At 39.2% G+C, this 15996-nt stretch overlaps 1 protein-coding gene across 1 annotated transcript in view; it reads left to right on the top strand.

The window, feature by feature from the left end:
* The first annotated feature begins 9942 nt into the window (after positions 1-9942).
* NOX3 (NADPH oxidase 3) overlaps positions 9943-15996 on the top strand; it is a 39480-nt gene continuing 33426 nt past the window's right edge. The window contains exons 1-4 of the mRNA XM_087775770.1: positions 9943-9987; positions 10656-10751; positions 10954-11064; positions 12901-12985. Of these exons, the coding sequence (XP_087631896.1) occupies positions 9943-9987; positions 10656-10751; positions 10954-11064; positions 12901-12985 (337 nt within the window). The remainder of the gene's footprint in view (positions 9988-10655; positions 10752-10953; positions 11065-12900; positions 12986-15996) is intronic.

The following is a 15996-nucleotide window of genomic DNA, read 5'->3' as shown; positions in this document are numbered from 1 at the left end:
ACTGCAGTGGAAATTTTATGGCAGCAAATATTTATTTTTAAGGTTTATTTTATTTGATTAAATACAAAAGTGCATACTGCTGCACACAGCATGATTTATATGGTGTGTCTGATATTACATTTATTTCATGCTGTCCATGCTGTTCCAGCTTTCAACGTACCATAGGCTGTCACTTGCAAGTTTGAGTTAATAGTTCATTCATATGTGTAGGACACTTCATGTTCCTCAGCAATCATCCTGTGATGTCTTTAAGGTCTGGAAAGCATCACTAGATCAGTTTATACTTGATTTATATTTTCAAGGCTGTCACCACAACAACTAGGTCTAGGATGTTGTTTATTTATTTGTCAACTGAAAGCTGAGATCCTTGAGCACCGTTCCAGCGCAAGGGGTGAAAAATATTTGAGACAGACTGTGTGCAAAAGTTTTTCAAAGGACAGCATTATCTTCAGCCCTGATCTTTGTGGCCATCTTCTCTATCATTACCAATTTTTCTACATTATTTTTGACTACCAGCTCTGGATGCATTTTCTTATATTGATTTTACCAATGCTATAAAGCATGTCATATTCCTACTCCTACCAGGACTCCCACAGCCACATAGCCATTGTCTTGCTCAGCCAACTCACTGTGATAGGAATTCAGAATGAGTCAGTTTTCTACTCAAAACCATGACCCTTTCTGAAGTCACTGCTTGCCAGGAAACAAAGCTTCATCCTGTGCATACAATTTTATTCTTAAATATATAGGTCGGCATTCAAAGTCCATTTTGTTTGTAATGGCCAAGGATGCAGAATGAACCAGCGTGCAAGTGTGGCTGGTGCATCCTCCCCCAGGCTGGGCAGGGGTTGGAGCTGCTCCCTACACAGCAGACCCTGCCCCAGGGGCAAGTCCCAGTCGCCAAAGCCAGCATCAGCCGTAATGTCAGGACAGGGGTGCTGGAGCAGGTCTCACAATGTATGCCAGCAGTTTCACATTTAGCAAGTATTAATACATGGGGGGAAAAGACTTTAGAAGACAAATAATGAACTAAGTAATAAATCTCTTGTTGTCTTTGTTTCTCGCTGCCATTCTCTCAAGTAATCTATCAAATCACAGTAAAAACATTTGGGTCTAGTGATAACGCATGATCATTTTCTCCACTACAATAACAATTAACAGCGCAGTTTTAAAGTTCTCATATATGAGGAATGTTTCAGCTTTTTTCAAAACAACAGAAAAAATAGTAAAAGTCTTGTGAACTGCTTATGAGACACAACCTGTTAACAGTTGCTGTAACTCTTTGGCAAGTCACTTAATCGTCCCTTCTGATTTTCCTTTTTATAATAACTTGTCTTCATCTTACAGAGTTTGATGTAAAGACTAAATAGAATTGCTTGTACAGTACTTATAGTACGGCAAGAGCTACCAAAAAAATGAGTGTATTTTTTGAATGAAAAATACATTATATAATAAAATTATATCATTATAAAAATATATAATTATATAATAAAATACATATAATACAAATACTATCAATTGAGTATTGAAGTAAATGAAACAGAACATTTTAACTGAATTTCTGTTAAAATAATTTAAAAATTATCATGATTTGTAAATAGGCTTCCCTCAAGGTTTTATTTCTAAAAACTAAATTTTAAAAATGTTGTTCCACTTTTAAATTAATAGCATTTTATTGATAGTCCTTTAAGTGTCTTTTAATTTCTTTATTCTCAAACCATAGGCAATTGTTAGAACTTTTATGAGATCTGAAATGAGCAATATTTGAATATAAACCAACTTCAATCTCTTCTGTTTTAAAGCACTATATTGGGAAAACCTTTAACAAAATTGAATTCATTAGCTTAAGTTGTAACTACAATATAAACAGGCATACATTAAATACTATAATCACCACGTCCTTGCAGTTACCTTTATGTTCATACTTACAATAAGGTAAATTTACAGCTCCACAGAAATTGTAGGCAGCTCAAAACCTTGAAACACTTGCAATGTTAATCTAAGTTTAGAGCAAAATGATGTGAGAGCTGACTTCCCGGAGCCCTGGTGAGGGCTGATTCATTGTTTCTTCACCTCTTCTTGGTGTATTCGATCTTTATTCTACCCCCCTGCCTATGCCTCTTCATGGCCTCTTCTCACAACAGAGAGATACTTTATAGACGGTGCCACCGGCTTATTTGAATTTAAGGTAATGGAAGCAAATAACATTTTAGTGGCAGAGAAATGAGTCCAGAACACTTACAGCTTATGCTTTTATATATTGCTATACTGCAGTGTTAAAAATGATGGCCTGTAATTACCTTAAAATACAATTTCCACTTTGAATATGCTAGCAAATGCTTTCTACTAGGTGAACTCTTAGCTCTTGACCTCTGTTCTTGCGCGCAGTTGTGAATAGCCATCTGGAAAGGTTGTACGTATTGCTGCTCTTCCTGCATGTGCATATGATTACTGACGCCGAGGAGTACATAGGACTGACCTTTTAATGCTCCTATGCTGGGAAAATTGTATTTCATTTTTAATTTAATATGGAATAGGATTTAATAATAATCTAAGAATGAATTTGGGAAGGAATATAAAGTCTAAATGAGGAGAAATCATTCACTGAAAACCATTCAGATAACATACAGTTTTATCAACTCTGGTAATTTTACTACTATGCAAATGAGGAATTTGCATGGTGATGTGTTTTTTGGAAAAATGATTTGTGACACACAGTCTTAAAAACATACCTATATACAAGTCCTTATATTAATTTAATGAAAGCCTTTATTCATATCATTGCTACTCATTTTAAGGGTATATGAAGTCACTTAAATACCTATGTTTCCTTCTTATCATTGTTTTTGGTGTAGCCAGTGAAAGAATTTAAGACTGCATCAACCAAATTCCACTGAAAATATTCAATCTAGCACTCCAAAACATTTCATCCTCATAAAAATGGACTGCTAATGGGATCACAAAGTTCTGAATAAGAGCCAGAAATAAAATCAGACTAATCTAATAACTTCTTCATGAAAATTTTAACAAAAGACAAATTAATTTAGTTAAATTAAGTATGCTCATAGTCTAGGGTAAGAAATTTCAGAATGCTCCATTCACTTTGTTCTAGTAAACTATGTGGAAATCACAGACATCAGAGAATGTCTGAGGTTGGAAAAGACCACTGGAGATCACCCAGTCCAACGTCCCTGCTCAGAGCTGGGTCATCTACACCAGGCTGCTCGGGGCTGTGTCCAGATGGGTTTTGAATATCTCCAAGGAGGAATACTCCATACCCTCTTTGGGCAACCTGTGCCAGTCACCCTCACAGTAAGAAAGTGTTTCCTGATGTTCAGACAGAACCTGCTGTGTTTCAGTTTGTGCGCATGCACCTGGTCCTGTCACTGGGCACCACTGGGAAGAGTCTGGATCCATCTTCTTTGGACCTTCCCATCAGGTATTTATGCACATTGATAAGATCCTCCTGAGTCTGCTCTTCTCCCACATGAACAGTCCCTCAGCTTGTCCCCTCATGAAAGGTGCTCCAGTCCCTTAATCATCTTTGTGGCCTTGACTCAACTCATTCCAGTAAGTACGTATCTTTTGTGTACTGGGTAGCCCAGCAGTGGACCCAGGACTCCAGATGTGTCTCACCAGCACTGAGTGGAGGGAAAGGATCGCCTCCCTTGACCTGGTGGCAACGTGCTTTCCTAATGTAGCCCAGGAGGCTGTTGGCCTTCTTTGCCATAAGGGTGCATTGCTGGCTCGTGGTTAGCATGTTGTCCACCATGACCCCCAGGGTCTTCTCTATAGAGCTGTTTTGCAGCAGTCAGCCCCCATCTTGTACTGGTGTCTGGGCTTATTCCTGCCCAGATGCAGGACTTGGCATTTCACCCTGTTGAACTTATTGGAATCCTGTCAGTTCATTTTTTCCACCTGCTCAACACCAAACCTGTCATCTCATCATAGAAGGCTATCGGGTTGGTTAATCAAACTTTCCTCTTTGTAAAGCCATGCTGACTGCTCCCAAATACCTTCTTGTCCTTCAGGTGTCTGGAAACGGTTTCCAGGAAGATTCAGTCCATCACCTTCCTAGGGCTGAGGCTGACCACTTCATCTTCTCCAGATCCTCCTTCTTGCTCTTTTTGAAGACAGGAGTACACTTGCTTTCTTCCAGTCCTCAAGAGGCTCCCCCAACTGCCATGACCTTTCAAAGATGATTGAGAGTGGCCTCACAGTGACACCACCCAGGTCAGCACTCATGGGTGTGTCCTATCAGGTCCCATAGATTTGTGTATGTCCAGTTTAAATGTTCCCTAATCTGATCCTCCTCCACCAAAGGTACATCTTCCTTGCTCCAGACTTTGCTGCTTGCCTCAGTGGCCTGGAATAACTGAAGGTCAGTCTTACCAGTAAAGACTGAGGTGAAAAAGGCATTGAGTACCTCAGCTTTGCCATGTCCTTTGTCACCAGGTCCTGCCTCTGCTCTGGTCAGTCCTGGAGAACATGGAGAGGATTATGTATGTGCAGTAGTGTAGGGGAATGGTTTGTGTGCTGATGTGGAACCTGAACAATGCTTTTATACCCGTATTGAATCTCCCTCAATAACTTCTCCATTGTGCTGGCGATGCCCTGGCTCTGAGGGAGGTGAAAAGCCTGCTGGCAGCCATCTTCCCCCTCTGTCACCTCACCTGACAGGGCACAGCCTTCGCTTCCCTGTTATCATGGGTAATACTGGGCCTGGCAGAACCTGCTCCCATAAAGGGGATCCTGTGAGCACAGTCCTGTAAAAAAGTGTCACAGATTGAGGAGCAGTGGATTTAGTAGTGGCACCGGGTACAGCAGATGAAGAGCTGGAGGGAGGCCAGCTGATGCACAACTTGCTTGTGCTGTATTAGCAACATATGAGACAGGGCCAGATGAAAAATATCTCACCTATTATGGGATTTTCCAGCTCTGGCAACACAGAGAAAACATCATGGATGCTACTGACATTCCTTTTTCCTCCTGCTCCTTGTTCTTCCCATTTCTCAGCTCATCTTTAACCTGTTTTCCACAGCTTGCTACCTACAAAACAGATAAAAGGAAAACTCATCTGGGTAACCTGTGGACAAGATTTCAGCTTCTTTGAGGGGTTGTTTCATTTTATTAAGCTGGAAAACAGCTCGTGTGGGAAAACCAGCATTTTGCACATATAATTAGGAAGGTAGAATACTCTATTTCTGGACATGCACAATCAAGAGCTGGGAGATTTTGGCACTTACTGACACAAATAGCTTTTGAACATCTGAAATTGCTCCCTAATATATTTTGATTACAGTGTGAGCATGGTAATAAAGGAATCCCTTGAGAAAGAAAAGATTTGGATTCAAATATTAATAGGGTTTGGCTAGGAACTGATTATCTCCCAAGCTAGAGCTGCTAGGTTTCCCATTGATAAACCTTTCTGCTGGCTTGTGGAAAGAATCAGAGTTGGGGTTGCCCTCTGCAAATAGCATGCCAGGCCCTGCTTCAGGCAGAAACAACAGTTGTTCCCACACTGGTCAGTGACAATCTCACTTTTAGCCTCCAGCGTGACTTTTGATTTTGATCCCAGACCCTCTGCGTTTCACTGTGCTTTTGACTCCTTTTCTTGACTCCTGTAGGCATTGCTGGTGTACGCTGCAATTCCAGATCCTGGCACTGCCCGTCCATTGAGATATCCCTGATACCAGCATCAGGTCTGCTAACACAGGGAAAGGAACTGTTTTATTACACTGGCTTGTGGAGTTCAAGAGGAGCTGGACCTACAACCAAAAGACTTATCTTCTTTTTAAAGGGGTTCTGAAACTTCATTCTGCTTTTCTGGACAGAGACAGAAGTCTTTCTCTCCATTGTGTGCCTTGTGAGCAACAACTGGGTTTGTGGACATAGCTAATACTTGCTATACCATTGTTAATTCTGCCAGCTGCATCACAAGTGTTTTGATAACTGCATGATTTTTTTTGTTGTCTGGGGCCAAGACTTTTAATATTTTATTAAAAAATAAACACATTGTTACTGAAAAAAAGTTGTAAATGAGAAGCCAGATGCCCTTGAAGTCTCAATACTCAGTCAGCACTCTCCCCCAAACTGCACACTCTTTTTTTTCATTTCATAAATTTTAGAACAACCTGATGATTTTTGAATATTTCGCACTGACAAGGCTGATATTACATTAGTCTTTCAGAGCTTTAGGGATTTTTTGAATGTTCTCAAACTGCAAAACAGTTCCCCCATCCATAATGTGAGTACAGTCCATAAAAAAAATCGATTAACATTAATGAGGTAGTTAAAAAAAAACACTATAAGAAAATCTCTAAAAATTATGTAGCTGTTTTTCTACTACTAGTCACTCAGCCACTGTTTATAGAAATTCAATAAGTTTCTTTTACAAAGCTAGAATCAGAGCATTGAAGAACAACGAAAGCTGAACCTTGGCCTCTGTTCCTTCAGAATTGTCTTTAAAAGAAAAAAAGAGAAAAAAAAGGAAAAGGTTTGCACTCTAATCAGCTTCAGCAGCTTCTCTCCACAAAAGTTGAATGGTTTATCAAATATATTGTGCAGCTTCTTCATCCATTCAACAGAGACAAAGCTGCCTCTCACTTCTTAAAGATTATCGGGAAACATTATGCAGAAATAATGTAAAAACACAGCAGCGCCACCATTTTGTACAGTCTAATACAAAGTGTACACTCTGAGATAGTCAGCAATTAAATGGCTCTCAGATGGTCTGCAAAATTAAAGCACTCTGATCCTCTGGATCACTTGTTTACCTATATCCATCTCTATATGTAGCATAGTGAAGCTTATCAAGTTCATCCAGGTTACTAACAGACATAAAGTCAAGCACACAGGAAAACGAGGAAAGGGCTAGGGCAGAGTTCAGAGTCAACTGAAATGTTTTGCCTTTAAGAAACAAGGCATGCATATCTAATAGTAGAATTAGGATAGCCTAGCAAAATGAAATATCCATAGGTATATGTATACAGTCTCATGCTAATAATTAATTTGTCTTGTAAAGGGTAAGCACTGTTGAAAGTACTTTGAAAAAATTACTAACAACCTCAGATAGAGGTTGCTGTCAAATAGAATAGAACTAACTGCGATTGAGATCTGTAGTAGTAATTGATATAAACATTGACATTAATGCCGAGATACTTACATGGAAGAATTCAGCACCTCATAAACCTCTTTCCATGCAAAAACTGACCTTTTAAGCTAATGACAGAGTTGCCTGTCTCTTGCATGGGAACTCAGCATGCCCATCACTGCTTTTCCCCCAACTGCCAGAACAAATCTATTTTCATCCTTATTCTATATCCTTTTTAGGACAGTTGCAGCTCATGATAATGACAAAACAATAACAAAATGGAATACAGTTAGTTCTTTAATCAATAAAATGTCCTTTCCTGAGTCTTGTCTGAATAGTTTGTGCTAGAAATTGGCTGAGATCACTGCAAATCAGTATAATAAAATGATGATGACCAGTTCCTTTGTAGAAAATGAAGCAATAAAGAGCTTTTGTGTTGGCTTTATGTTTTTATTGATAGATTCCATACTACAGACCACACACATTACCATTATATATTAGAAAAAAACCTAGCTGTTTCAACAGACAAAAAATAAAGTGCAGTTGATTCATCGGCTCCTTTAAGAGGACTGGCATCTGGACCACATGCACTTCAAAGTCAAATGCTGTACTGAGATGTGCTGCTTTGAAGTACAGCTGCTGATCCAGACAAATTTTGGAGCCTAAACTAGCATATGAATCTGCTGTACTCTGAAAAAAAATCTATTTCAGATGCCAGTTTTGACTCATTTTAGAAAATTGCTGTCTGGATCGGCTGAACTTCAAAGGAGAACATCGCAGTGCAGCATTTCCCTTTGAAGTGCAGCTAATCCAGATAGTGGGTTTTCTCTCCCCCCTTTTTTTTAAGTAGTTAAAATTGGCATCTGACCTTACCAGTATTTCTCCTCACCCTCTGCACATTCTTTTTCCCTTCTCCCTTATTTCCTCTTCTTTTGACCTCTTTGAAAAATACAGCAATACTCACTATCTTGTTAGCTCCTGCATTACCAAAGCTACTATAAAGAGGGTGGTTGTGGGAATAGCCTACATCAAGTCACATAATGGACAGTGGCCAATTACTGCACATGGCTTGTCATAAAGTTTGTTAATAAATAATGCTTAATTTTACAATCCAAGAAAAATAAAACTCAAAATAAATCCCTTGTAAATGCTTGTATTCAGAGTATTCATAACCATGTTTCCATGGTTCTGCTAACTCATATTAATGGTCATTAGCACTGGTTTAAAAAGTAGCTGAGCTTAATAGCATTTCAACTTTTAAGCTATTTTGTCACAGAAAGGTCTCCTTTGCAGCCAAGTCAGGAAGGCCTTAAGAAAATGTTTTACTGAGGAAGGATCGAAATTACCACAGGCAGAGTTTGCCAAGGGTAAATGTAGCACACTCACCAGGACAGGACTAAAAAGGAGCTAAGACTTGGTCAGCCAGGAGGAAATTCCTGCAGTGGAGTTGACCATGTTTCAAAGCAATCTCTTCCTTACCCCAGTTGTTGCCAGTTCTATGATGTAAGGGAGGCCAAGGGGAAGGGGTTTCCCTCTAGAGAAGTGCAGAAAAGTCAATAAATTATTCTTCTCTCTTAGTAAAGGCAAATCAGCAAATGTGCTGGCTGCTCAAATAACCACCTACTAAAGAAAAGTCTTGAACAAACTAACAGCATTCTCTGTTACATTGGCCTGTCAAAAAGTTTTTGCTGAGAGGTACTGAATCCTGCTGACTCATTTTTGCAGATGGCTCATTAGATCCTCGCAGGAGTAAACCTCCCAGGAGAAGGAAGTAGGCTGAACAGTCCTCACGACAAACCCAGAGGAACAGGAACATCTGGTTTTATAAATAAAAACAAATCCTGAAAAAAAATGGGTAAGCTCTAGCACTGGACAGTGTTTGTGGATTGTATTTGGAAGAGGCTTATATTTCCTGAGTACCTGAAGTCCTGCCAAAGCAACATCATTTTGCAGACAAAATGCGGGAGCAGGGTCCGGAGCACATGGAGTGCCACAGCATCGGCTCAAGCCCCATGCGCAAGTAAGGGACATGGTTTTTCCTAACCCCTCTGTGCTCAGACCTCTGAAATTGGCATCCTCTCCTCACCTCACAGGTCACGGGTGAAGGCACCTGATGTTTGTGAAGCTTGACAGAGGAGCCCAGGAGGAAATTAATTGTTACTTCTCTCCTCCTAGCAGGGAGGGAAGGAAGTAGGATTCGTGTCCTTACACTGAACAATGTAAACAGGTGAAAGAGAAAGTAACCGCTTATTTTATGACTGCAGCCAAATAAATGAAAAACTATCATGCGTTTTAACATTGTCATAATCTATAGTCACAAGAAATCCAGACAAACGTTAGAGGGACACCCTTTATACTGACAATTCCCAACTTCTGACTGAGTGACTTTGCCACTCCCAAGATCTTTTAGCAATGCTCCCATCTTATACACACATAAGGGATGCTCCCATTTGCTACTAAATTAAAAGACAAATCATGAAGAAATGTCGCACTCTGCTCAAACTGCAATGACAAAGCAAAAATACCCACCCAAATACATGCTAGTACAAGAGGACAATTTAATGACAGCATCTCTCATTTGCTGAGAAATAACTCTGGAGAGAGAAAGGACTGGACAATAACCAGCATTTTATTTACACAGGTCATGAGACATGTCACTTGGGTGATCTGTTCTTGTCAGGCAGTCCTTAATTAGAAAATTCCTAGAGAGAGCTCCTGCTCCCACTAGGTGCTTATTAAAATCTAAAGACAAAAGGAGTTAGTAGAAAAGCCTGAGGAATGGACAGAGAACTCAGGTTACACTGGAAGGCAAGAGTCAGCTGCTGCTAGCATAGGGAGAGGCACTCAGGATGGGATGCTGGATTTTGAATGAAAAACTCTCAGTGCTGTTATTAGTGAGTATTTTTAGCATTAAAAAAATCTAATTGGATATATATAAATATTTTAAGCTTGTTTAAAAGACATTTTATGGTTTGCTTACAGTAATACTCCCAAGCTTAATGTAAAACTTGCTATAAAATATTCAGCAGCCTTTTTATAACTAGTCTTAAAAACAATTTAAAGTCTTACTGTTTTATTTTTAATTATTTTTAAGTCCATGTACTTTAGTCCTCAGATAAAGGGAACGGGGGTTTGCAATTGTAATTGAAATTATATTCTGAATTATTTTCAGAGGCTTTGGTGAATTGAGTATGGGGAGCAGAGAAAGGAATTTCCTCAGCCCCTAACTCCCTCCATTTCTGGAATTCTTTAATTTTAGCTTTTATTGCCTTTTTAGAGACCAGGCTAAGCCCTGTGTTTAAGATCAAGTTTACCATCACACAGTAAATGTCATCTATATCCTCCACTGGGGATGTGGGGATACGACTGTAATCCTGCATTTGCTAAAAGATAGTCTCATTCCAGCAGGCATTTGTGGTTTCTATCATCTCTGATCAAGAACTGCATTGCACACTGATTTTGAAGTATCTCTCAGATACTTTTAAAACTATAACCATAATCAGTTTTATATGCATTAAAAATACTGTAAGTGTCACTAATCTGTAGCCTGTCTGCTTTGTAGCTGGTGTGGCTGGGACTGAATTTCTATTTGTTTATTGATACCTTCCACTGGTATGAAGACGAAGATGCTTACATTTATACAAGGATTATGCTGGGAGTAAGTACGAGTTTGATTGCTAAAGGGCTCCACAAGAAGAATGTATGCATAGTCTGATTTTATTTACATCCTTCATAATATTTTTGATACTTCAACAGTAATTTTCCCATATAAGAGTATTATGTTAATATAGTATTTTCTTTCTTTTGCGCTTCCTATACCAAGCTTGTAATTTAATTTCTTTGTACTGTTATATGTACAGTCAACCCTGGCTTGGGCAAGAGCTTCTGCAACGTGCCTTAATTTTAACTGCATGCTAATCCTGTTACCAGTCAGTAGAAACCTTATTTCATTCTTAAGAGGAGCAAGCATTGTAAGTACCATTTCTCAAATAGCCATATTATCTTCCTTTTTTTATTTCCATGGTTCAGCAGTATTATCCATATCAAACATTTTCCAAGGAACTTTAATTTTTGATAGAGAAGTCTGTACACTATTGCCTAGTTATTACCATTTAAATTGTCAGTATTCATGACTGAAGAGAAACAAATGGCTTGTTTAACACAGTGCTCTAAATGCAACACTGATTTTGGCAGCTGCAGCATAGCATGGTGTCATGAAGTGAAAAGCGAGGAGCTACAAAAAAGGGACGTAGTAATGCAACTTGGCCAAATGGAGAAAATACGCATCCGTCATGTGTATCCTGTGTAACTGCAAAGTGAAAATTGGAGAGAGAAAAAGTAGCGATAGATAAAAGTGTCATAAGGATAATAAGGAACATGTTTAAACCCTTCTGTCTGAGTGGACATCATTCAGGTCTTCCTTTCTTGTAAACATGTGTTTTAGTAATGGAGTGGTCATCTGCTCAGAGGCATTTACATATAACCTCAGCATCATGCATAGGAAGTACTTAAGGTTTTAGCTCTACTAGCTATAGCTTCAACTTGCAGTGAATTATGATAGTCAGAGCAATTCCAATACCACATGTTTGGGTAAAAAATCACTGATCACTTCATGACTCCAAGAACAGGAATTCAGAAATCGCAACATTAATTTATTTCATTTTAAGCTGCTTCTTATTTCAGTTCTGCCCTTTTTTTTTCTTCAGAGTTGAAGCTATTTTTCAAGCAGTCTTTAGGTTGGGACTCAGTACTGTTTTATAATTGCTTGACTCCAGGAGCTGAGCATTTAAGAAAAAAAAGTCTTGTTGGACTTCTGAATCAGTTTGTGAGTTAACTTAAAATACATGCATGCACATTTAGATGCTGAGTAAGAACTTGGAGAACTGGAACTCTTCTCACAGATAATCGATATTTTGCTCATCTGGACAATATGCTGCTCTTGAGGAGTATGGTACGGAGCAACTTGACTGGCTCCCGCACGGTCAGCACAGGGCTGGATCCAGTGACTCTCCAAGGAGGTGCTGTGTCTTGGCACTGCACCCTGCAATGCTCCAGATTTTTGGAAGATTTATTAGCTGGGAAACAACGTGGATAAATGCTAGGATCTTTGGCATGGCACTGTGCCAGGTCAAGCGAGCAATCCAGACACCCACAACACCATTCAGAGACTGAATTAGGTCCATGAGGGCTGTCTAAGTTCCAGCAGACTGTGTTAGTTTTGGCTCACCACAGCCCGCCCCGGCCCCAGGCTGGCTCTGTGCAGAGGCACCCAGCTGGCCATGAGCACACCACCATTGAGCACTTCCAATAATGGGAAGATGGCTCAGTAATATATAAGTGTGCAGCCACCTGAGGTCTAGACAGCCTCACCCTCCTGGGGTGTTCATTTCATGAAAGCAGCGAAGATGTTTTCATTGCAAGCTGGCTCTGCCAGCAGTTCAGCTGTGTTCATTCAGCTAAACCTCAGCTTGCAAAGAAGTGGTGGCCCAGCCTGATGTCCTTATACCAGCAAGTGAGTTAATCACCAGCCCAGATAAACCACTCACAAATCACAGCTAAATGTAGCAGAGTTTTATCAAACCTGGTTTTGAGCTCCTACATAGGCTGAATAGCTTAAGAAATCCTGGCGTGTCACTCTGCCGAAAACAGTTACCTGAGCCCCAAAGTTAAGTCTAACCCAAAATTTCCACTGAATTCCTTCAACATTCCATTTTTAAATGTACTGAACTCCTCTTTTCTCCTCTCCAAAATGTGAGTTGAAAATAGTAATAGGAATGATATAAAACAAGTTCTGCTTTTTCACCAAGTGCTGTGGAGGAGCACTGAGGAGACAGCTTGACAAAAACATCGCATTTCACAAGATGGTTGCCTATGGAATAGCTGTAAATGCAAGTAAGCTTTTTTTTTTTCCCCTTCTTTGCCTTTGAACTGTTTTAAATTTCACAGAGATTCTGCCTAATGCCGTAATCCCCATCAGCTCTGAGACATGCTATTTTAGTGCAATCATTTGGTGGCTGCAGCTTTAAATAGGTGTAGGAGTTCCATCTGATTAACCATTTGTAACCTTTTTTGCTTGAGAAAAGTTTGACTGTTAAGTCAATAAACTTGCAACCTGGATAGTAACTACTAGTTGCCGTTTAGTTAATGTGACCAACTTGTGTGCTCTTAACATTTAGTTTAAATAACTTTCATTAAATCCCTGAGAGTAGATGTCTGGGGAGATGACACAGCATTACAGTCTGATTTCCCAAGGAAATGATGCTTATGAGTCACACTGCTCATCTATCCACCGCTACATCTTCTTCAATAATTTTTCAACCAGGCAATAAATGTAATCTGAATTTAAGACAAGCAGCTGTCTCAAAAACATTAAATTCCTATTTTTTTTTTTTAAATAGGTGATGAGTACAGGGAACTAATGCCCCCCTTGAGGGAAAAACTGCATCTTGAGATCAAATGTTTTCTGTTCTGCTGGTCCTAGTGACTTACTGAGCTATAGGTGTTCGTTTGCCTGGCTGGGAAGAAGACATAGCACCTTCCTGATCTGCAAGTGGTTAAAGGACCTGGAGAAGACTAAAACGTGTAGTAATTCAGAAGACACGAGGGGAACAGGAGTTAGCATGGGGAAGAGGGATGTGCAGGGAAGGAAGAATGAAAGTCAATATGAGGAAGGATGTAAGCACATAGCGATGGAGAGGTATCTGGGCCAGAGAGTTCACTTAGAAAACACGAAGGAGACACAGGAGTAAATCAGGGTTATTTGCAAGCATAAGACATTGCAGGGTAACAGTTCTACCCCCAGGCTGTCAAGGTGGATCCTGGTCACAATATTTTTTTCAGTCTACATGAGGGAGCTGCTTTTGCGTGTATAGGCTGTTAATGTCCCCATGCAGTGAGACAAGAATATGAAGTCAGGATTGCCATCAGGAATCAATAGCTAAAATTTGTCCTTTGTATGTAGCACTAAAGAATTCAGAGGGGAAGGCTGGGGGATGAGAACGCACATCTTATAGTGTATTATGATGATTTACTTATCTGTCATGTCCATTCATCTATCAGAGTTCAGTTTCAGCATAAAGCAGATTCCCACAGAATGCAACATTGCTTCTTTAATTAACAAATCAACCCAGGAATGTAAATTAACCAACTTCTACTTGGTGTATAATTTGTCATGCTCCAAAAAGAAAAGAAAACTGCACAGTCAAACCTTTTATGTTTTTGGTTTTTACATTCATATAAAAATGTTTGCTAGTGCATTAAGGTGGACAGTTTGGGAAGTGTAAGTCTATCAGAAAAGTGATTACTTTATGGCTTCAGTAATTCCAAGGAAAAAGACACAGGAGCTGATGTGAAATGACAGAAAGCACCAGTATTTAATTCTGTCACTCTCTAGGGAGAAAAAGAAGGTTCATTCTTGGGTTGTTATTTGTGTTGGGTTTTTTTCCAAAATATAAAATGGACAAATAGTTGATGAGATATTTGAGGAAGAAAGCAAAATACAGGGAAGTCTAATGAACAAAATATGACAACTTATGAACTCATGCTTCCCTAACAGACAAGTGAGAAACAACTATCATATTTGGGAAAACACTACATCACTGTATAGTCAGACTTGGGTAAAGAATGGCCAGAAACTCAGTTGCCTGAAATTAAATTTCAAATTCATTAAAAAAATACAATCTACAGCACATATTGTGACAGAAAAGCAATGTTTCAGTGTAAAGACATACCCACAAGTATATTGAGTCCCTTTTTATAAAATCTAAGTGTTAAAATGATGTGTAAATAAATGCCATTTTCCTCTCAACTGACACATTATTTATCCAAGTACTACCTATGTTGCCTTTTGTAACACAAAAGCATAGTCAACTCCTATTAGTCTATTGCAATTTAGTAATTCTTAGTTAAATTAATGTTCTCCCCTGTATGATCAATAGTCTAAATGTGGCAACAAGAAGTTAAACCAATTTGCAGATCAGATCAGTAAGCGTAGCCTCACAATATAAAATTGTAGATGCCTTTATTATTAAAGTAACATGTATTCATCTCAGCTTGCCAGGTGGTGTTATTCCAGCATGTTTATTTAATAGCGTGCTAAAAATAGTCAGCGCAACATTAGTATTGTCTGGCTTCTAACAGGCAGCCAGCTCAGCTGAGGTGCGCGTGGGCTTGGAAAAAGTACATCTGTACCTTTAATTTTTCGTTAGCTCTAATACAAATTCAAGAACGGGCTTTAATTGGTCAGGTCATAAAGGGATATAATTAGAGACTAGTGGAAGAGGGAAGTTGGAGGAAAGAGAGAGAGTAAACAATGCTATCTATAATCAAGGGCATCATTGAAAATTCAGTAAAGGGAATTCTGCTTAGTTTGGCTTCCTGTGTTCTGCATGCCTGTCTGTGATAAGAGCTGTCTGGGAGTTATTCACCCACTAATAAATCTTCCTTATAGACCCGTAACTCTGCTAGAATAAAATCATAGTTTCATGCACTCTTACTTTGATCAGTGCAAATCATTCTATGCTTTCTAAGGCAAAAGAGACTTTTGAGTTGAGAGGCAGTTGTCTGAAACCTAAAGATATCTACACGAGATAGTAAATAATGTTTTGTACATCTCCTCCCAATACAATTACTGTGTTGTTTTTACCCTCTTAAGAAAGTACATTCATACATTTTCTGAAGTGGGGAGTGTTGAAGGGGATTCTTTTTTTTTTTTCCTCACTTTGACGTACGGTGCATATTTTGAAGAACAAACTGCTTCTGGTGTTGTTTTGTTGTTTGCAGAAAGGGTATATAGATATATTGCTCCAACAGTCTTTGAATTATGATATGAATAAAGCTTAAGCAATTAAGGGAAAGTAGGGGAAGGACGGTGAGTTTCTTTGTAGTTAGGCTGTTTGAAATGG

This window comes from Nipponia nippon, unplaced genomic scaffold (assembly GCF_047370975.1).
Source record: "Nipponia nippon isolate SJK-2023a ecotype South Korea unplaced genomic scaffold, ASM4737097v1 scaffold_4, whole genome shotgun sequence".
Classification (NCBI taxonomy): Eukaryota; Metazoa; Chordata; class Aves; order Pelecaniformes; family Threskiornithidae; genus Nipponia; species Nipponia nippon.
Note: the sequence above shows the minus strand (reverse complement) of the source record. Positions and strands in the feature narration are given on the sequence as shown.